The sequence below is a fragment of the Spermophilus citellus genome, assembly GCF_964194105.1.
Source record: "Spermophilus citellus genome assembly, chromosome: 17".
NCBI classification, from domain to species: domain Eukaryota; kingdom Metazoa; phylum Chordata; class Mammalia; order Rodentia; family Sciuridae; genus Spermophilus; species Spermophilus citellus.
Genome location: NC_138199.1, coordinates 11,831,016 through 11,854,027, shown reverse-complemented (window position 1 = coordinate 11,854,027; position 23,012 = coordinate 11,831,016). Strand labels below are relative to the sequence as shown.

General features: G+C 47.3%; 1 protein-coding gene across 10 annotated transcripts in view; it reads right to left on the bottom strand.

The window, feature by feature from the left end:
• GAS7 (growth arrest specific 7) overlaps positions 1 to 23,012 on the bottom strand; it is a 224,530-nt gene that overhangs the window by 46,623 nt on the left and 154,895 nt on the right. For all 10 annotated transcript variants that reach the window (XM_081272599.1, XM_081272597.1, XM_081272602.1 and 7 more), the window contains exon 3: positions 9,780 to 9,860. In XM_081272599.1, coding sequence (XP_081128725.1) covers positions 9,780 to 9,860 — 81 coding nt within the window. The remainder of the gene's footprint in view (positions 1 to 9,779; positions 9,861 to 23,012) is intronic.

Sequence of the window (23,012 nt, the reverse complement as noted above, 5' to 3'; positions counted from 1 at the left end):
AAGGCCAAACGAAATAAAGCAAAGGAATATCAACATGAATTAGTGAGTGAGGAAACGGGGTGACATCAGCGACCCAGCGCTGGCTGTGGGTGGGTGGTGTGTGGGGGTGTTATGTGTGTGGTGTATGTATGTGTGTTATCTTTGTGTCGTGTATGTGTATGGTATGTGTGTGTAATGTGTGTGGTGTGTAATGTGTGTGGTGTGTAATGTGTGTGGTGTGTAATGTGTGTGGTGTGCGTGTTTGGTGTGTGGTGTGTGTGGTATGTGTGGTGTATGGTGTCTGTGGTGTATTATGCGTCTTATCTGTGTGTGGTGTATGTGTATGGTGTGTGTGTGTGTAATGTGTGTGGTGTGTAATATGTGTGGTGTGTGATGTGTGTGGTGTGTGTGGTATGTGTGGTGTATGGTGTCTGTGGTGTATGTATGCGTCTTATCTGTGTGTGGTGTATGTATATGGTATGTGTGCGTGTGATGTATGTGGTGTGGTGTATGTGTGTGGTGTGTGAGGTGTGTGTGTAGTACATGTGGTGTATGTGGTATATGTGTGATGTGTGTATGTTGTGGGATGTGTGTGTGTGGTGTGTATGGTGTGGTGTGTGTGTGTGGTGTGTGTGTGTGTGGTGTGGTGTGTGTGATATGTGTGTGTGGTGTGTATATGGAGTGGCGTGTGTATATGTGGTGTGTGTGTGATGTGGTGTGTGTGTCTGGTGTGTGTGGTGTGTTTGGGCAGCGGGGAGGGGTTAGAATCACAATGAAAACAGGCAATGAGCCATCTTAAATTGGGAATGACCACAAATGCTCAGAACTGGGAACCAGAACAGATAAAAGTAACAAATATAGTAGAGTTTTTTTTTTAATGGAGGAGCATATGATTTCTAATTCTATGCTAATAAAAAAACAAATTTTTCATAAGATTCAAATTATCAACATGGTTTCAAGGAACACTAGAAATGCCCCAAAGAGCCAAATCTTTAAAAAAGAACTTCCCTATCAAAGGCACTGAACCCAGACGGTTTTATAGGCAAATTTGTTCAGGCTTTCAAGAAAGAAACACCCAGGCACAAACCATACCAGAGCATAGAAACGTGGCCGGCTTCCCAGCCTCTATACAAAACCAACATCACCCTGATCCTCAAACCAGAGAAAGATAATGCAAAACAGAACCACAGTTCAGTCCATGGAAATGAAATGCACACGTTTTCACCCGGGCAGGTGATGTCACTGTCTTTGATGACCCTGGGTCCCTGAAAACCAAGGTTGTTCCTAGCTCCTTGAGGGCAGAAGCTGTCCTGACCCCAACCTGCCCCCTTCACAGGACCTCAAAGTGCACCCCCAATAGGCTGCTGTCAGTCTCCCAGCCCAGCACCCCCAGGCTCCTAGTCCGGTAGACTAAGAATGGCCAGGGAATACCAAATGCAGGAGCACCCTGCCCCTAATCCAATCTCTTGTTCTCTCTCCAGTTCTGGTCTTGTTAGCTGTTGGCTAATTACTACTCATGTCAAAACAATTACCAGGAAAGAAAAACTAATTTTCCATTCAACCATTGCTCCCCACACAGCGGCTCTCCTCTGACAACCTGTCTCGTTGCATCTCGCTCTAAACACTCCCAGGCACGTTCAGAAAGCTGATCGGTGGAGATAGAGCAGTGAAGGCCCAGAAGATCATAATTGTCATTCCTCATCCTCTGGGCTCCTAACTCACCAAGCATCAGCCACAGAGCAAATGAGGCCAGAGTGGGGGACTTCTGAGACCTCTGGCCTCCAGGAGGGAAAGTAAGATTGGTCAAGGATCACTCATAACCCTAAGAAACATAATTAGATTGGGGATATAAGAAATGTAAAATGCCAAACTCAGGCTTTTTTTAAGTTAAAAAAAAAAAAGAACAAAAACTCTCTGTAGTAACGTTGGTAACTTCAAAAGTAAATACAAACACAGGTGCATACATATACATGCACACAGCTCCTCATGGACTGTCAGATAAGGAGAGTGCTTGGGAGATTTAAGATGAGAGGAGGGGACAGATATTTGGGCAGAAAGGAGGAAAAGGAGGTCGAGGTGGGAGGAAGTAAATAAAAACGCTGAGAAGAAGGAACATTAGAAAAGTTACTCAAAGTTGGGCACGGTGGTGCACACCTGCAATCCCAGCGATTCAGGAGGCTGAGACAGGAGTTTCGCCAGTTTAAGGCCAGCCTCAGCACCTGGCTCCAAGCAACTTAGCCAGACTTTGTCTCAAAATAAAATAATTTTAAAAGAGAAAAAAATCTGTCCCTGACACCCTCTTACCCCTCCTTGGAGTTCTTAGGCCAAGGTTCTTGAAACCCACCCATCTATCATTTCTTGCTCCCCTGCTACTGTGTCCTGGGAGGCCTTGCAGATTCCCCTTCCGTCACACTCACCTCCAGAGCTTGCACTCACCTCCAGAGCATTCCGCATTTGTCTACCCTGGTGCATTTCCTTCCCTACACCCATCCTCTCTCCTTCCCTCCCCTCCTTCCTTCCATCCACCCATCATCATATATAAAAAACAGTGGAATGGAACATTCTCCCAGCTGTCATCAAGAGCACCACGTCTTCAGGGTGTTTCTTGCAAATACTAAGCAGTAAAGGTCAGGGCTAGGGTCCTTTGGTCCAAAAAGCTTAGGACAAAGGCCTGCATGATTCCCATTCAAATCGTTGACACACAGTAGGCCTTTTAAAACACAGGGCTGTATGCCATGAACCTCACAAGCATCAATGTGCAGCAGGCACTCCCAGGTGTTATGCAGACACGGAGCCCATCTGGGGCAGTAGAGCAGAACTGCCCTGGAGCCCACGTTGGGAAACACACCTGCGGCTGTGGGAACACAGACTCCGGAGTCAGGAAAGCTTTGGGGTCAGTTGTGCGCTCAGCATCTCTGATGGTTCTGAGCGCCACGGACGCCTCTTGCCCCTGGTACTGTGTCCTGGGAGGCCCTGTAGGTTCCCCCTTCCGTTGCACTCATCATCCAGAGCCTTCAGGGTTTATCTACCCTGGTGCATTTTGGGGACCAGTTTGACCCAAACAGTTTTCTGTTGTGGTCATTTCTGTCCGGCTCCCTGGCTAAGACGTAGACTGTGCTCCCCAAGATGGACCCGTCAATCCGTGTTTGCCTGCAGTTGTGAATGGTTGCAAACCTGGGGCTAGGCTCCAGGGGCATCAAAGGTTCAACAGGTCTCTGTAGAGTCCCTAGAGCCCCAGCCCGCAGGAACACAGCTTCGAAAGGAAGAAGCATGCCCCTTTCCAATAGGGTTGCACATCAGGGCAACTTCAGAAGTCAACAGGGATCTCTGGTTTAGGGCTGTGGAAGCCACTCGGAGCCTGACCATTTGCTACTTCTGCAATGAGAGAGGGTCCTGCTGTGGTCATGAAGGTGACAGGTGAGCTGGTCAAGGCTTCCTGATCTGGAGCAGAAGGTGTAGTTGAGGGGGAGGGCCTGGGTGCTGCAGCCCCTCCCCCAGGACAAGCACAGCTGTCTGTCTGTGCATCTTCCTGGCTGGCTCTTGGTGCTCCTAGGTAGGTCCTCCCTGATCTTGCGCCTCTGCAAAGGCACTTGCTCTCTGCACTTTCATCTGGGTTCTCTGGAGCTCTGGCTGGACTCATTCCCATAGCTAGGCAAAAAACAGATCCTGAACCCAGTTTTCTGAAACACCTCCCCAAACCCCCTGCCGGGGACAAGTTCAGTTAAAAATGACATTCCCTCTATCCTTAAGAAATACTCAAATCAAGTTCAATGCGCATCCCGGGCTCAGAGGCTCAGAAGAGAATTCCCTCTCCGCATTTGCTCTGTGGGATACAGTTAGTAAAATCATCTGTGAATTGCCATTGCCACAGCTGACTATTTAAACTCAGACAAATCAGGTTCGAATAAAATCTAAGTGGAACACGATGGCCAGGATTGGATCTTACACCAGGAAAAGGAAATTAGTGGAAAAAAAACATGAAATCTGAATAAGGCCCGATGTTGAGTGAATAGTAAAGTGTGATGTTAATTTCATAATTCTGACAAGTGGACTGGGGTCATAGGTGACATTAACAGGGGAAACTGAGCAAAGAGTACACAGGGAGGCCTGGGGTGCAGCTCAGTGGTAGAGTGATCACCTAGCACATGCAAGGTCCTGGGTTCCATCCCCAGAACCCCCCCAAAATTTTTTTTTTAAGAAAAGGAACATAATAGGGCCTCCCTGTACTGTCTTCACCACTCCTCTATAAGATTATCCTCCAAATTTAAAAAGCTATTAAATTAAGTCAAATCGACGCTAGCCACATCCCAAGTACCCAATAACACGTGCAGCCAGAGACTGCCCTGTTGGACAGCAACATGGACTGTTTCCGTGGTCACACGCTGTGCTACGGGTCAACAGTGCTGGGGACTGTCATTCTTTCTACTCGGGGACTCACATGTGACATTCCCAGAACCTCATTTGTCACTGACATTTTCTTTCCCTCGGCCTGTTACTATTTCTTTCTCTACAAATCAATATTTCCACGGTGCATGTGCCACGAGCCCAGAGATGGGTTTTTCATATTTGCAGCGGTTACTGAAGAGCATCGCAGGATTTCTGTTGTGGTTTTTACTCCTTCTCACTGAGAAATCCTGGCATTGGCCAGGAAAAAAAAAAAAAAAAAAGACCCTTCGGAGTTGACACGGCTCCATAACTCTGCTGACATTAAAGGTGGGGGGAACGCAGGCAAAACCCCAGCCAGTGTTCGCCCCATGCAAAGAGTGGAATGGAATGCAGGGGTTGGGTATGTTTCCAGATCTCTCCCTCCCCACCTGGTAACCTGGTTGGCTTTGCTTAGCAACATCCAACACAACTGCACCAAGAAGGGACCAGCCCCGCCAAGGGTGGTCCTTCAACCCCTCTCAGAAGCCCACAAAGCTCCACCCCAAAAGGATCTGCCTCCTGCGGGTTTGGAGGGGTTCCTTTGCGCTCCCAGGGACATTGGGAAAGGTGGCTGGGTTTTCCACACAGCTCTAACCCCCACTTTGCAGGTAATCCCCCCCCCCCCACTAAGCTAACCAAGGACAGTCTTAACACCCAAGGGCAGCCTGACAGCTTCCTGGGCAGACAGCACAACTCCATAGCATTAGCTCCCCAGCCACAACACTGAATGAAATCCCAGCACATTCCTCAGGTTTACCAGGCTTGGCTGGCTCCGCCCCCACCAAACCCTTCCTCATCTACATACCACCCCAAGCTGGTCCCTGCCCTCCAGACAGGCTCAGGGGCCCACCTTCCGTTCTCAAACCTACCACTCTTGGTCCTGCCTCAGGTTCTTTGCACTAGCTGGTGCATGGCCCAGAACCTTCCCCCCTTACACACACACACACACACACACACACACACACACACACCCATCTTGTCATTGTCCCTAAATCTTGACCTAAATGTCACTTCCTCATGGAGGCCTTCCCTGATTCCCTAGTCACTCTCTGTCACATTCTTTACATCAGAACGTGCAAGGAATACCTGACACATTTTGTGCATGTGCTTGTTTGCAACTGCCCCATTTGGTAGGTTCCCTGGGAGCAGAAATCAACGTGTCTGTCTTGTCTGGTTGCCAGATTCCCGTTCCCGAGAACAACAGCTCGCATATTTTGGAATGAGAAGATGGCATCACAGTGGCTTTCACAGAAACATGAACAAAAATGAAAGGGACCAAGACCCAAGCCCACCCCCACAACCCAGAGGGGGTGGGGGATGGGAGAAACATCCCCTGACAGCCCAAGGATGCAGAGCGGTGGTGTGATGGCTGTTTACGGTACTGGGGATCAAACCCAGGGGCCATCTACCACCGAGCCACAGGTCCCGAGCCCTTTTTATTTTATCTTGAGACAGGGTCTTGCTAAATTTCTGAGGGTCCCTCTAGGTTGCTGAGGCTAGCCTCTGACTTGCGATCCTATTGTCTCAGCCTCCTGAGTCACTGGGATCCCATCCCCACAGGGCCTGGCTGGGAATTGAGATTCTTGAAACAACATCGTGTCTTTGTTGCATCTCTATTTCTTTTGCCAGAAGAAATCTCAGCCTCTTGAAAGCTGTCTGCAAAACTGAATGAGGAAAGAAATTAGGGGGGGGGGGATAAAAAAAATTAGCTGGGCCCTACAGAGAAAAATACCAATGTGGCTACTACTTTATTCTTTATTATGAAATTTAGGTTCAAAAATGGGTAAGGAAGACATCAAAATATCCTGAATTCTGTTATTGCCTGACTGGTGGGTTCTCTTCCCTTTCATCCCGGTGGGCGGATGGAGTCACAGAGACATCTTCAAGCCCCCGGGGTAGAAAGCTTTGAGCCTTAGTGAGCCAAGAGGGCTGGCCAGGCCCTCAGCCAGGACCCTCCTTCTGGCTCAGAATTTGTGAATGGGGAAAGCAGAGGCCCTGCAGGGAGAGGCAAAGAGCCCAAGGCCACGGTTTAACACAAGTTGTCCTCTCACAGATCTAAAATGTCATTGAGTGTTAGACGCACCCGGGTTTTTAAGTGGGCTTAAAACAGAAAAAAAGATGTCTCCAGTTCAATTAGGATACACGATGTTAATGCCTCGATGCGTCTGATGTCCAAGATAATAAAATGCGGGGGTGTGTCAACAGGTGGGCCTTAGGATCAAGGACAAGTTCTTCCTGCTGGGTGCTGGGCTTGGGACTCACCAGCACTGAACGGATGTCCTGAGTCACCTGAGAGCAGAGCTTCTTACCCTGGGTACCACTGTCATTTGGGCTCCTCATCCAAAGTCTCCTGTCTCTACAGTGGGGCCTCCCCGTGCACTATCGAGTGTTTAGCCGCAGGTCCGGCCTCCACCCAGCAGATGTCTGTGGGCACCTCCCTGCTTTGGTGACAGTCAAGAATGTCTTCAGACATTGCCGTATGTCTCCAGGAAGACAACGTCTCCTTGGAGTTGAGATTAGAACTTAGCCAGTCTGGGGCCTGTTGTGAGTAAGCCAAGATTGGGACAAGTTTCCAGCCCCTTTCCCCAGAGCACCCGATGGGCCCAAGATTCTGTGACTTGGCCGCCTTCGAGCCCTGGAGTGGAGAGCAGAAGGGGAAGAGTCACTGTCCACACTGTCCAGCCTGGGTCACCTCGGCAATGCATCGCTGAATCTGACCCTTGCCAGCATATCACCCTCCTTAGAGGCTCAGCGCCGCTCAGCACTGGGCAGAGAGGGCTCTTGTCTATGGAGAGGTAGGGGTGAGGGGGGAATAGGGATTGAACCCAGGGACGTTCCACCCCTGAGCTACAACCCCAGCCCCTTTTTATTTGTTATTGAGACAAGGTCTTGTTAAGTTGCTGAGGCTGGCCTTGAATTTGGAATCCTCCTATCTCAGCCTTCAGGGTTGCTGAGATTATGGGTAGAGCCACCACCCTGGCATGAAAGAGCTCTTGATGTGCTTGCTGGGTGAAGGAGGAGGCCTGCAAACCCTGGGTCTCTGGCCAGGGTTCTGAGCCAGCTCCTTCCAACTCTCCTTCAGCTGCTTGTGGATCCTGGAGCACAGCAGGCTTTGGAGAGGTGATCCCTGGGACTCAGAGGGCAGAGCCTGACCAGCCCCACCAGCCAGGTGTCCACCCTGCCATTCCCACAGGCCAAGCCTCCCTCTGGCCCTGGTGCTGTCCTCAACTACTGCCCCGACAACTCAGGCCAGAAGAAGGGGCTGTGTTTTCTTTCTAGGATTCAGCTGGCCTAGAGCCAGCCAGGAAAGAGGGCCACGCCTCCCATCATTCACGCTGGCATTTCTATTGTTAAGAAAGCCCAGAGAACAACAAGGAAAGAGGAGGCAGTGGTTTGGAATTGCCTGTTGTCACACAGCAGCTACAAAGGCTCCATGAGCCCATTTCTGGGCTCTTGGTCTGAGAATGAACCACTTGCCATCTCCCCTAGGAAACCAGCAACGGATGTCTTTCTCCTTGTGCACAACAAAGTTCCTTTTAAAAACAATTACTGTAACTAAAAAAGAAAAAAAATACATATGTGTGTGTGTGTGTGTGTGATTTATACACATACATATATATGTACATATTTTAAATTCAATACAGATTTTGAAATTTCAAAAACTGCTGGGCAGAGTGGTGCACATCTGTAATCCCAGCAACTCTGGAGGCTGAGGCAGGAGGATGGCAAGTTTGAGGCCAGACCCAACAATGGGTGAGGGCCTGTCTTAAAAGATGATGATGATGATGATGATGATGATGATGATGATGATAATAATAATAATAATAATAATAATAATAATAATAAAAGGGGGCTGAGGATGGAGCTCAGGGGTAGAGCACCCCTGGGTTCCATCCCGAGCACCAACAGACAAATACAAAAATAAAAAAAGAAAGGAAAAATACTTAGCAGAGAATAGTCACTCACCTCTCCAAAGCCTTGCTTGATTCCCTAGAGGTTAGGTCTCTATTATTTTAAGTTCTGAGTTTTTCTGCTGGCCAAGACTGTCATGTCCTTGAATGGTGTACTCACATCACATGGTTGTATTTTTTTGGTGTGTCAATGGCAGACGGTACCCAGAGACTGCCGCTCTGTCAAGGTGGGGCTCTGGACCCCTGGCACAGACTGCTCTTATTCAATTCCTCTTCCTTCAGTTATCTGTTTTGCTTCAGGGAAATTGTTTACACCTCTGACTACTTTGTTTTGAGAACTTTTTGAGGACTCTCCCCTCCTCCTCTACAGACATTGAGGATGTCACCACTGCTGATTGTGCGTCTCTGGCTGGCCTCCCCTGTCCAGATAGACCCTCTGCCACATGTTCAAGGTATTAACATTTAAATTTCCCACCATCTTTTGCCACCAGCTAAACTCCTAAGGTGAAAGCCATCAAATGTGGGTTTTCTACACCATGTAATATGGAGGCGTTGGTGAATTCACTCAGCGAGGAAGCCTGGCTCTGCCCGGGGAGACTGGGGGGGGGGGGGGGAGATGTTGTTGAGGGGATGGGAGAACAAATCAGGGCTAGGGGTGTGGCTCAGTGGTAGAATGCTTCTCTAGCATGTCTGAGGCCCTGGGTTTCATCTTCAGCACACACACAAAGTTATTTTAAAAAGAAGAGAGACCAAATCCGCACTCTCAGTTGGCTCAATAGTGTGGCAAAATCCACAGGGAGAAAACTCTTGAGTTCAGTAAAGCAGCACACTGCTGTGATCCAGAGGAAATGTGTGAGGGCACCAAACAGAGCAGTCAGGGAAGGCTTCCTGGAAGAGGTGACATCTCAAAAAGGCTTAAACCACAAGAAATGAGAAACTCTTCTCCCAGCTGATAGGCCCTGCAACCCTCCTCCTGATATCTCAGAAGTACACTCCACCGATCACACGCATGTTGACCTTGAAGGCCTCCATTAGATTACTGCCGAAGACAGAAAACTCACATCCTTACAAAGAATCCCATTACCTTTCCAGAATGTTCTGTTTGAGAGTTGCCCTGGACAAATGGGTCTCCTTTTAGTTGCTACTCTTTGATGCCCACCAGAGCCACACATTTGTCTCCGCTTCAGGGAGGATCTCTTGATACTTGACTTTACCCAGCCATCTCCTCGCCCAAAGCACCCGAGTGGGCAGGAGCGTGAGGCCACCACAGCTGTCACCGTCACTAGCAGGGAGTTACCAAACTGCTGGGCAACAGGCGTTAAGGGAACTGCCCGGCCTGACCCCTCCCCAGGTCTGGGCTATAAGATCCCAAAGCAGGGCTCAGCCCCCAGGACCCAGAGTCTCAGCCCGGGAGGCGGATGTGTGGCCTCTCCCCGTTGCCCCGAATGGGTGCGGGGACCGTACCTGTTGGAGGCAGAGGGCTCCTGTGAGGGCCAGGGCTGGCTGGAATCCCAGGAGAACTGCTGGGACGTTCCCAGGTGGTCTCTGGTCAAAGACAAAAAACAAAATCACTTTAAGAATTTCATTGCATAGAACTTGAGTCTCCCAGAGCCGCATGAGATGGTTCGAGTTGGAGATCTCAGAGGTGAGTTGATCACGGCCTTTCCTGTGGCCATGGAAGGACTTGGCTTCTGCCCACACACCTGTCCCTCAGGACAACAGAGCTCCTCTTTGCTGGGGGCCTTTCTCCAAGTGGATGGATCAGAGGAGGTAGGCTTCCAGCTGGGATCCCCTAAAACATCCCTAGGAACCCCACCCTACCCGCCCCTCCACTTCTGTCCTCAATGCGCTAAAACCTAGTCCCGGGCCCCCAGCTGCTGACTGGGCATTTCTTTCCAAACGCCCACTGTCACCTGATAACTCCGAAGCATGCAGGAAGGAGCCCTGGTCCTGGATCTGTCGTCAGGAGCCCTCTCCCAGTTGGGGATGGATTTCCAAGGACCTTCCCGGCTCTACGATTCTACCCTTCTGCCTTGTTGAGAACTGGGGGCCACGTCTCTCCAGGGCACCTCTCCCTCTTCTGATGAGCCACACAGTCCAATCAGAAAGAGAAGTACTCCTGCAGCTCTATTATCAGGACTAACTAGACCTGTTTGGCGGTTGGGAACACAGACTTCTTACAAATTATCTGGTGATAAAAATAATATTCTCTGGGCTGGATATGGAGGCACATTCCTGTAATTCCAGTAATTTGGGAGGCTGAGGTAGGAGGATTGCAGATTCGAGGCCAGTGTGGGTAATTTAGTAAGACCCTCCCTCAAAATCAAAACAAAAAGAACTGAAGGTGTAGCTCAGGGGTAAAGGGCCCCTGGGGGTTCCACCCCCCAGTACAATAACCAACCCACCAAACAAAAATCCCCCAATCCAACTTTCTCACTATATAAATTTGAAAGTTGAGGAAAACACATAGGAAAAAAGTAAGTATTGCCATAATCCCATACCAGAGGTCATTGCTATCAACATTTGGAGTCTACATGTCCATTTGTTGAGTAAGCATGTGTTCATGTTTAAAACGAGACAAAAATCATACTGGACTTTTGCTTCATGCCCCAACTTTTGTGACTACCTTTCCCAAACCCTATAGCACAGGGCTGAGGCTTGACGGGTAGCAGCCACTCGGTTTTGCCTCCTACCACCAGCATAACCCGAGCCAAGCTCCTTAACCTTTCAGACCCTCAATGTAGAGGCCAGCTCTCCCGAGGGGTGCAGAGCCTCCTCCAGCAGCCTCCTGAACTGTTTGATGCGATACTGTACCAGCAGCTTCTCTAAATACTGCATGTCTAAAAGTCAAGCTCTGTCTTTGTGTCCCCGGTGCTTGGTGGTGGCTTCCAGGTAGTAGGGACACAAGATGGATGAATGGGTGATGGGATGGAAGGAGCAGTCAAGGCAGGCGCCTGCTACAGTCACCAGGTAAAACAGCAGAGTCTGCACATCAGCTGGTCGGTCTTCTTTTTAAAATAAGGTCAAGGACATCAGAGGAAAGACTGGACTCCATCAGGGGCCATGCAACAGGCTCAGCCTACCCTGTCCATGTCCTGGCCAGACTTGTCTGGCCCAAGACACAAAAGACAGCTGAGAGCCCGGAGCCTGGGGGAGTGCAGCCAGACCAGGCCTGGCCAGGCCATCTGGAGAGAGCCACTGGGGCCCTGGCTGGGTGACCTCACTAACATCAGAACCAACCCCATTCAGATGACCATACCACCCACAGGGAGGGAGTGGGAGCCGTTTCCAAGTCTTTTCCAATAAAACACTCCCTGATCTGCTGATGATGCTTGACCAAGCCCAGGGGAGATTGAAGCAGGCTGCCCAGAGTCCAAGGAACCCTGGATGGAGGCCCTTTTGCATTCTCTGGGCTTCCATCCCCAGGGCCCTAGGTCATCCCAGGTGACCGCCTACACTCCTGCTAACAGTCACTGCCATGAAGGCCTCGGTCCCTGTGGGAAGCAGAATGAGGTCAGGGTGGAAGGAATGAGACCCTCTTCCCACCCAACCTGAGCCACACACATTTTTTTTTTTTTCCCTAATGGCAACAACTCTGCATGGACCTTTTCCACTGAAGCCAGCGAAGCCAAGCATACACAAATGTCTGACCACGAGTGAGACCAGCCCCAGAGAGCTGGTCAGTGCTCAAAGTCAGGGATGCTAATCCCACCCCCATCAGTGGGTGGGTGCCTGCCTGTGTAGAAAAAGACCTGTAAAGAGAGAGTATCACTGAAAAGTTGAAAGCTAGTTGAATCTGAGCTTCAAAGCACAAACTTTGAAATAATAATGATGGCCAGGCACAGGGGCTCATGCCTGTAGTCCCAGTAATTTGGGAGGCTGGGGCAGGAGGATCACAAGTTCAAAGACAACCTCAGCAACCTGTCTCAAAAATAAAGAAAAAAGGGGCTGGGATTGTGGTTCAGTGGTAGAGGGCTCGCCTAGCATACATGAGGTACTGGGTTTGATCCTCAGCACCACATAAAAATAAAATAATGTGTCTACCTAAAACTAAAAAAAAAAAATACATAAATAAGTAAATATTTTTTAAAAAAAATAAATAAAAAAGACTGGGGATGTAGCTCAGTGGTTAAAGTCCCTTTGGGGGTCATTTCCCAGTATTGGAAGGAAAGGGAGGGAAGAAAGGTGGGGAAGGGAGGGAGGAAGAAAGAAGGAAGGAAAACTTATTAAACATTTTCAAAACCGTGAGCCATGTAGAAGTTATTAATTTTAAACAGTCACTTTCAGACTTCATTTCCCCTTGTCAAGATTTCCTGCGTTAGGAGCAATGCAGGGTTAAAGTCACAAGGAACCCCTGGACTAGGCCTTTGAAGGCCGCAGGAAGGATCTGCCACAGCCCATCTTTAAGCCTTGGTGGCCCCTCTGGGGTCTCCTGCCTTGGCTTTGGCCTTGGCTGGGAGCTTACTCTCAGCTGCCCCCAGTGGCCATAGGGTGAAATAACCGCAAGCGTCAACCCAAAGGAGAAAATTTGGGGGCCTTTAGCAGTCATTGATATGAGATCCATGAAGTCCTCTCCTCTTTGTTCTGTGACATGACCCAGGGGCCACCTCCAAGTGGGCTTCCTGGACTGGGCCACCACATTTTCCCTCAGCACTTCCAGTGCCCATGATATGCCCTCTTATGGATGTTATCTCTCTCCATCCAGCTGGTCAGGGCTCCAGAGGTGGAGGTTATCTTGGGCTCTGTCCTAAAACCCTCCAGAGGAGCAGAAGGAGCTGGGGAAGTAGTTGAGTCAGAGTGGTTCAGAGACCATCCATGGGCCTCTGCATCTCTGCATGCGTCCCTGGTAGCACTTCCTCTACCCCCAAGGACGGAGATGCTGCTGGGATCTGTGGGTGTCTTGCTCAGGCAGGGCTGGAGGGAAGAAGGAGCTTAGGATAGGACATTCCCCAGCCCCCGGCCCTGGAGCCAGCCTCCTCCAGGCTTGCTTCTCACCCTGTGGACATACAGAAGATTCCTGAAGGGTCCAGTGGCACCAGGAAGAACAGCTCCATTAAATCATTACAGAAAGTCTCACTGGGGAAGCATCCTCCCAATCCATGTCCTACACAGGCTTCTGCAACGGTACCCTGACTCTGTTCTCACACAGCTCAGATTCCTTAGCAGGAAAAAGACCCTCAGTAAATAGGGAAACACAAACGATTCTCTCCAACATCTGCCCACAGGTCCCTGCCAGGTCAAGAACTGCAGGGTCAGCCATGTCTGATCACAGAAGCTACTGAACTTAGGCTCAGTCCTTCCACCTCAGGCAGACTGTAGAGTTCACCACAGCTACTGGGTCCCAGAGTCTGTATCCTGATAGACTCTAAGTCCTGGGGACGTGAGATCTTCAAGGGGGTCAAGCATGGGGTGGTGAAGGAGAAGGGGGGAGGGGTAAAAGCTAAAACCCTTTTACTTCTCAGGAGTTGGTAGAAGCCCTCACACAGCCTGATACCCAGGAAAACTCCCTTGTGCAATGAGACTCCTCTTGCTCTGAAGAATAAGAGAATTTGGAGACGGGGGCCTAGTTGTAAGAAATAAAAGAAGTGAAATAAATAAGTGGCTCTGGTGTTTTAAGATACTCCTTAATTATTTTGAGTCAGTCTAAGGTCCTTAGGAATCCAGGGATTGGCTTATAGACAAACGCTTATATCCCAGGTGGAGTCCTTGTAACTGAATGCCCACGTTCCTCAGCCTGTTTCCTTGTTGGGAAGTGGGGATAACAATACAGTAGTCCTAGGTTTGTGATCTGTGAAGTCCACGTGGCACTTACAGCTTCCAGCAGTTTCTGACAGATAGCAAACCCTCACAGATTCCAAACACCAATATCCTCTCCAGCCCTTTCCCCTCTCCTCTGCTTCCCAACTTCCACCCCAGATACCAACTCCCTGCCTCACCCCTCTATTTCATGCCTCCATAGAGGACGATTCCTAGAGAGGGGGTGAAGCAGGGCTCCCTCTGATGCTGAAAAGGAGACCAAATGCCTTCTCGAGAGTATTGCTGAAGCTGTTAGGGTGTCCCTAAGTGAACCACCGAAACATCACTATCAGTGTCCCCCAACTTCCCACTCCAGCAACTCACAGATCTTAGAGTTAATTCCATGATTCACAGGGGGTCAGTGGTACTGGTGCCAATTTGATAGATAACACAGGCTGATAAGACCAATGGGATGCACCTGGTCCCTGTGGTGCCCTGGTTCTTTGACATGTGCCTGAAACAGGGTCTGGTCTGGCTCTAGCCGTCCCAGAGGTCCTGGGAAAGGGCAGAGCCAGAGATGGCCAGAGGATCCTTGATTCACCAACCTCCTTATACAGTGCAGACCTGCACAGACACAGTGGGAACCTCTAGATCATCTACCCCAACTTGGGTTGAAGGGCAATGAGGATTGTAGGAAGACACATGTTCTCATTGAGCCCATAGTGTGCCAGCTCACACAGGCACGATGCTCCCTCTTATGGTGCAAGAAGACTGTGAGCAGGTGCCAAGAAAGAACCACTATCTAATCCCAAGGGTGGGGACTTGGAACACAGAAGTTAAGCACAGAAGTTAAGTTTCTGACAAAGCTCCGGTCTCATTGCCCAAATTTGGTTACTCATCCAAATCACTGGGGCTATTTATTAGAAACACAGATTCTCAGACCTCACACCTGGAGATTCTGGTGTGGCAGGTTTGAGTGGGAACCCAGAAATCATCATTTTTATTAATCAATCTCAGTCATAAACCAGATATGGGAAGAGCAGATGTAATCCATAGTGATGTCACCATGGAACGCCATCCTAGATAAGGAGGTGCCTGGACTGGAAAAACCAAAAACAAGAACAAAACCAAACCCAGGGATGATTCAGACTTATGATGAGGCAAGGTACATGTTGCAGTACAGGGTAAATCAAGGAGCCCTGGAAATGCCCACAGTCTCCTTCCCAACCTTCTGAAAATACCAGGTTAACATCGGTCTCCAGAGAGCCGCCGCTTGATGTGAGGCTTGGTTGTCTGTTTGAGTTCCCAGGAGCATTTTGCAACAGGTGACAATGAGAGAGGAGGCAGAGCAAGGGCCGTGAGCACTGCAGAGAGGGCCAAGGTTGCACAAAGAAGGTTCTAGAAGTGGAAAGGGGTGAGTAACAACGGGAAGGCCCACCCTCCCTGTTAAAGTCTTATCTTAAGTCTCAGGGGCTGAAACCCAGAGTTAGGAGACAGCACAGGTGAGTTTTAAGGAGCAGTGTTCCCAGGTGTTTGGCATGGACAGAGCCGAGGAGGGAATGGCATGACCTGATGGTCCAGCCCATGTGCCCTTTGAAACTGTCAGTCTGACTTTCTGAGCCCTGGGAAGGGGCATGGGAATCTCACAGTCTCCTCCCTGTCCTCTGGCACTTGACAGACCATCTGGGTGAGCGACTGCTTCCTATAAGACATATACTTTCCTGTCCACCACTCCCACCAGACATAATCTGAGGGCTGAGACTGTCAATTAATGCATCCCTGTCTCTCCCAGGCACCCCGCAGAATGGGCATTCAAGGAAGGGTTTGATGAATGAATGAAGACTCACTCAAAGCAATATCTAGAACCAAGTTCAGGAACGTGGCTAATGGCTGATTTAAAAAAGCATGCCTGTGTGGGCATGTGTGTAGATAAAAAGAAAGATAAAGAGACAGAAAGAAAGACTGAGAAGGGGCCAGGCAGAGGAGGTTAGAGTCCCAATTCCCCTCCCATTGAATGAATTACAAAGCAGTAACAGTCCAATTTATAAAAAGCAGAGGTGCTAGGAATGTGGCTCAGTGGTTCAGCTGGCCTGCCATGCCCACGGCTCTGTATTCAATGCCCAGCACTGCAAAAATAAACAAATAAATAACAAAAAGAGCAAAATCCACACATGGATGGTTTTCAGAAAAACGATTATAGGCAATCAATAAAAAAATGTTAATTTTCACTCAAAATTAGAGCAACACAAGCTAAGACTAATAGTATTTTTTAAAAAAATTTAAGTTGTCAATGAATCTTGATTTTATTTACTTATACACAATGCTGAGGATCGAATCTAGTGCCTCACACATGCTAAGCAAGTACTCTACCACTGAGCTACAACCCCAGCCCTAGACACTATTTTTTTTCTTTTTTCTTTTATTTTTGGTACTGGGGATTGAACCCAGGGTGGGGATGGGGGCTTTACCACTCAACTATATCCCCAGCCCCCCCCCCTTTTTAAATTTTAAGACAGGGTCTCACTAAGTTGCTTAGGACCTCACTAAATTGCTGAGGTTGGCCTCCAACTCATGACCCTACTGCCTCAACCTCTCAAGTTGCTGGAATGAGATGTGTGCCACTGCACCCAGCCAGATACTATTTTGTAATACATGGGATAAATTAGATCTTTCAAGACTGATAATCCTTCTTCAGTGAGGATCTGGAAAAGCAGGTGATTACGCCTCTCTTTGAAAGGCAATTTGAAGACACCTAAATCCCCAGTGCATCTATCCTTTGACCAAACAGCAGTTCTCCATGTTCAATGATGCAAGTTAATGTATACTTTTTGGAGCATCTTTTGTTAGCTGGAGAAAGCGCCCAGGAAACAACCTAAGTGTCCACCCACAGGGCACTGACTATGTGAGATTGACAGGAGAGAGTCTGTCCAGCTGTAAAAGTGAGAAGGATCTCCAGAATACACCAATAAGTACCAAAAAATCCTCACCTTTTACAGAAGGGTGCAATTCAAACATATATGCCTACATATACATGGAAAATTGCTGATACACATGGAACATTCAATACTGGCTCATCCGTTTGATATGCTGGCTCGTACCAAAGTAAAAAGACTGCATGTTTACAGTATGCTGCATTTGAATGCTTTACCATGCATAGCACCCCCACATCTGTGGTTTCACTTTCTCCAGTTTCAGTTACCCAGGGTCAACCATGGTCCAAAAAATACTAAATAGAAGATTCCAGAAATAAACAATTTGTAAGTTTTAAATTGTGCACCATTCTAAGGAGCATGATGACATCTTGTATCATCCTGCTTCATTATACCCAGGAACAAAGTAGTAGATACTTTGTTCAGTGTATCCATACTGTATATATTACCCACCTGTTAATGTTCAGTTCAACTGTCACAGTATCAAGGTATTTGTGTCTAAGTAACCTTTATGCTATTTAATAATTGCCTCAAAGTGCACTAACAGTGATGCTGGCAATTCAGATAGGCCAAAGAGAAGATGACAGTGCTTCTTTGAAGTGAAAACTTATAATTAAAAATAAGATATTTTAAGAGAGATCACATTCACATAACTTTATCACAGTACAATGCTATAATTGTTCAACTTTATTACTGCTATTCTTGATCTCTTCCTGTGCCTAATTTATAAATTTACTTGCTGCATGTGAAAAAAAAGCACAGTCTATCTAGTGCTTGATACTATCTGTGGTTTCGGGCATCCACTGGGGGTCTGGGAACATATCCTTCATGGATGAGGTTGGGCTAACATACATGGGAAATTCCCATGATAGAAAGCTAGATGAAAATGTGTGGCATTGGTGTAGGAATGAAAAGAAAGATCTATGGGGGAAAAAAGGGACAAGAAACAGGCAGCACAGGATAAAGAAGTACTTCACAGGACAATGGTAGAAGGCAGAATTAGTCAACAAATGCTGTTTGAACAAGGGACATGTGTCCTTTGTAAAAGCTAGCACGAGTGGCTTTTTAGTTTTATAAATAGAAAAAACCTGCCCAAGGACATCCTGCAAGCCACACTACCTCATCCATGGGGGCATTAGATTGGTCTCTGTAATATTCTTCTGTGACACTACTGAATTATGGGTTTGTAACAGGGCCCAGGAGGACTTCTATAATGTCTCTACAGAGACGTTGCCTACCACTCATTCTGCTCAACCGCTCAGAAGCTTCTCCATAAACCAGTGTTTTCTACTCATACATCACCTTTTTTTTGGTGTGTGTGTGTGGTGGTTGTTTGTTTTCTGAGAAACTCGGCATTTATTAACTTCAGTAGCGCTGCATTGCTCATCTTTATAGAGAAGACTTTCCAGTAAAAGGTGTGACTTGAGGTTTATAAATAATGCTCGAAATCACTGAGAGTGTTGCTTTTCACAGGACTGGGCAAATTGTCAGAAAAAACCTAAAATTATTTTGGGAAATGGAAATAGACAATAATCTCTTTGAGGTGCAGCCACAGAGGCACCTGCAAACCTGCTAGATTCCCAAGGAAAGCCATTCAGCCCCAGGGACATACCTCCCACGCCTCCAGAGCCCACTCTTTCAGGACCATAGGAAATGTCCATATCACAGAGCAGCGCTGTAGAATGTGTATAGAAATTTGCAGCAAAAGAAGCTCTTCTCAAGCTGTTCTCGCAAATCAAGCAGGGGCATTTTGGGGGCAGAGAATATCACATGAAATGGGATGAAATAGGAAGCATTTTAGAATTGAATGAAATAAAATTTTGCACGAGCAGGTTTAGAAACCTCTTTGTGTGATACACGACTGTCATCTCAGTGACTCAGGAGGCTGAGGCAGGAGGATCGCAAGTTCAAGGCCAGCCTGGGCAATTCAGCAAGACTTCATCTCAAATTCAAAAAAATAAAAAGGGCTCAGGATGGAGCTCAGTGGTAGAAGCACCCCTGAATTCAATGCCCAGATCTGCAAGGGGAAAACCAGTACAAAAAAACTTCCTGCAAAGAGATCTTTGAATTTCATGAATTTTTCATCTATTCAGCAAAATGCTAAGATGCTAGGAGGAGGGGCAGGCTTCAAGGTGAGCTTCAGGTAGAGTTCCTCAGTCTTCAGAGCACCATACAATCACCTGGAGGGTAGGTTAAAATTCAGATCACAAGGCCTGACCTCCAGTTTCTGATTCTTGAGGTCTGGCCTGGAGCCTGAGGATTTGTCTGTCTAACAGACGTCAGGTGATGCTGTTTTGCTGCTTGGGAAGACCACGGTGGGAATTCCTGGCCTTGCACTGTGGGTGTGGCTCAGTAGTAAAGCATTTTCCTGGTAGCATGAGGTAGGATTTGATCCCTAGCACTGCAATCAACCAATCAACCATTAAGGTCAATCATTTCTGGCCTTCATGAAGACAAGAAAGGACATTCCCAGTATAGCAGGTGCTACTTCATCCAGGTGTCAGAAGTAGGGTGATTAAAAATAAACAAAAGTCCAAGAATCAAAATCACCCAAGAACTATGCCTAACTTGAATGTACCCTCTGCTCAGTACATTTCCACCAATCACTTAGTGCTACTGGAAATGATAGCAGTTCTTTATTCCCCTCCTAGAGTGATATCTTTCCCACGATACAGCTTCTAACAAAACCAGGCTGTCCCGAACCCCTGGCAAAAACATTGTTTACTTTGATATCAAGAGGGCTGGGAAAGCCCCAGAATCTGCAGACAGCATGACCTAGGCAGAATTCCAGGGCCTTAAAGTTGTGAGCCGTAAAGGTCTTAGAAGGTTGTATAAAGCAAGCAAGCAAGCAAGCAAGCAAACAAACAAACCCATGTAAACAGGGCATAAGTGGTTCTATGTGTGCTACATGTGCGCATGGCAGGATCAAGCACACTTTGAGAAGCAGAAAATCACTGTGAAAGGTTGCCAGTATAAGCATAGAGTCAGAAAGCTACATGTACAAAAACAAGCTTTGAATAATTAAAAAAAAATCAAATGGCTAAAAGAACCAGACCAAACCAACGAACCACCACCACCAACACCAACACCAATAATATAACTGTAGAAACTTTATCAATGCCAGGTGTGCCTGTAAACTCAGCAATTCAGGAGGCTGAAGTAGGAGGATTCCCAAGTTCAAGGCCAGGCTGGGCAAATCAGTGACACCCTGTTTGGAAGTAAAATAAGAAAAAGGGCTGGGATGTAGCTCCGTGGCTCCTTCCAAAAGAGGAAAGGAGGGAGGAGGAATGAACAATCTATATCAAGCTGATCCGAGAGAGCCCCAGGGAAAGGATGAACCCAATAAGGCGCTTTCAAAGTGTTTGAGGTTTTCATCTCTATCATCAGGTCCCACATGAGAGCCCCACGATCTAGCTACTAATGAGTTAAAAACCTGGCCCAGTTTTAGGGGAAGGGGCATGTTGTGATATCTATCCTTGCAAAAGACCACTGGATTAATTCTATTTCTTCTGGGGTGGGAGGTGTCTTGGCTATGCACATAGGAATTAACCCCAGTCTACAAGAGGACAGGAGCCTTGGTAAACCACAGTCCACCATCTGTCCAAGGATGACAAGACCCCTGTGTGTCTTGGTGGCCCCAATGCATGGTTCAGCAAACGTTCACAGGGAGTGGGCATGCAGCAAACATGGGCATCTTGCATGACTAACTTCTCACCCCACTTTCTTCCTCCCACACTTCTTGGAAGAGCGCTGCCTACTTTGGAATCCGACTCGGATTGAAATAACAAAAAGCTGTTACCGCACTCCAAGATCTGCCTCCAACAATAAAGATCTCACCCACGGGAAATCCTGCCAGCTTTACCTATGGAAGAACATTCCCAAACAATGGTGGGTGATGAGCAAGTTGGGCTCGCAACTCATGGTTTTGCAAAAATTTCTTTTGAGCCAGAAGGAACCTTTAGAGGTATATACATGCAGGAAGGAAAATCGAGGCCAACCCGCAAGGAAACCCATTTAACAATCCATATCCACTCCAGGAAGGTTTGGTCTTTGCAAGCATGTAGCTGTTTGCATTGTGTTTGCCTACACCTGCCCAGCAAGAGGCCATCCAGGTGGGTAATTAGAACTGGGCACAGAGAAGTCATTTAAGCAAACACTTGTTGCTTGAAAATCAATTCCCATGATCCTTGCCCACTCACTTATTAGATTCTAACCTACAGATAATTTCCAGTTGTGTGAGAATTTTCACTGACTCCATAGCATCTGACCTTCTAAATAGCTACACTGGTTAGATCTGTCCAAACCCAGCAGGGTGTGGTGGCGCACACCTGTAATGTCAGTGACTCAGGAGGCTAAGACACAAAGATCACAAGTTCAAGGTCAGCCTGGGCCATTTCGCCAGATCCTATTAGAAGAATGAGTTTAAAGGACCCTCTTGCAACTGATGCTTTATAACCACTGACCAGTCAGTTGTCTCTCCCCAGATTCTTTATTCTCTTTCTTGGTCCTTGTTCATCGTCTCCCATTTCTAAACAACTGCTTCTGAAGGCCACCAAGAAAGTCACAGACTTGCCCAGATTCTGACATACGTCTATTTTTAATATCACTTCTATTGCAATATAATTGACATATCACAAAATTCATGCTCATCTCCCATTTATATATATATATATATATATATATATATATATATATATATATATATATAAAATATCTTCCCAACTTTGTGTCTGATGCCACCTCTCACCTGCAATATTTGATGCAAAATCATGAGGCTCTGTCTGAACATAGGGCTAAATAAAACTCAAACACCTACAGAACTGGACACAGACAATATATGTATGAGGTTCAACGGAACTGAAAAAAAAAAAATAAAACCCACCAGGAGAGGGGAACTTCTCAGCTCCACCCAGCTGCGTTCAGGTACTCAGCTTTTCATTGCTGTGACCAAAATACCTGACAAGAACAATTTATAGGAGGAAAAGTTTATTTTGGCTCACAATACCAGAGGTTCAGTCCATAGCCCAGGGCCAAAGATGAGGCAGAATATCATGCAGAAGGGTATGGAAGAGAAAACCAGCTCTGTGCAGGATGGCCAGGAAGCAGAGAGGGAGTTCCACTCACCAGGGACAAATATGAACCCCAAAGGCACATTCTCCAGCCATACACTACCTGCCTCCTATTATTGCTCCGTTTGCCCATATCAGTGAATGAACCCATTGATTAGGTTACACCTCATAATCCAATCATTTCACCTCTGAAAATTCTTTCATAGTCACACATGAGCTTTGGGGGGACACCTCATATCTGAACCAGGACAGGCAGGAAGGTGGGTCCAATAGGAGGTTAAGCCTCTAATTGTTGACCAAAAAAACTTCCAAATTTTTCAATGCTGGCAACTCATTGAATGTTTTTAAGAACTGTATTCACAGAATCAAATGCTTCTGTGGGCAGTCCTAGTCCACATGTGACATCTAGCACGTGACATCCACTGTACTGTCCTGTCTTTGCAGACAGCTCACCAGGATTCCAGAGTGCTGACACAGCCCAACTGTCACCTCCCTGGCCCCCACCCCATTGACACTCTAATGCCATTTCCCTAGGAATTTGGTCTTTACAGACCAGCACTTTTGAAAACATTGATGCAGAATAATTATGCATATTTTGGCGGTACAGTTCGATCATTCAACACATGTATATAAGTTGCAAAAATCAAATCAGAAGAATTAGGATTTCTACCTCCTTAAAAATAACCATTTTTTTTTCTTTTTTTGGTACCAGGGATTGAAGCCAGGGGCATTTAACTACTGAGTCACATCCCCAGCCCTTTTTATTTTTTATTTTGAGACAAGGTCTCACTAAGTTGCTTAGGGCCTTGCTAAGGTGCTCAGGCTGGCTTTGAACTTTCGAATATCCTGCATCAGCCTCCTGAGATGCTGGGATTACAGGCATGCACCACCACATCCAGCTACTTATTAGTTGTTTGTTTGGGGGATCCTCATTTCTGTCTTCCAGTTCTTTATAAAACATG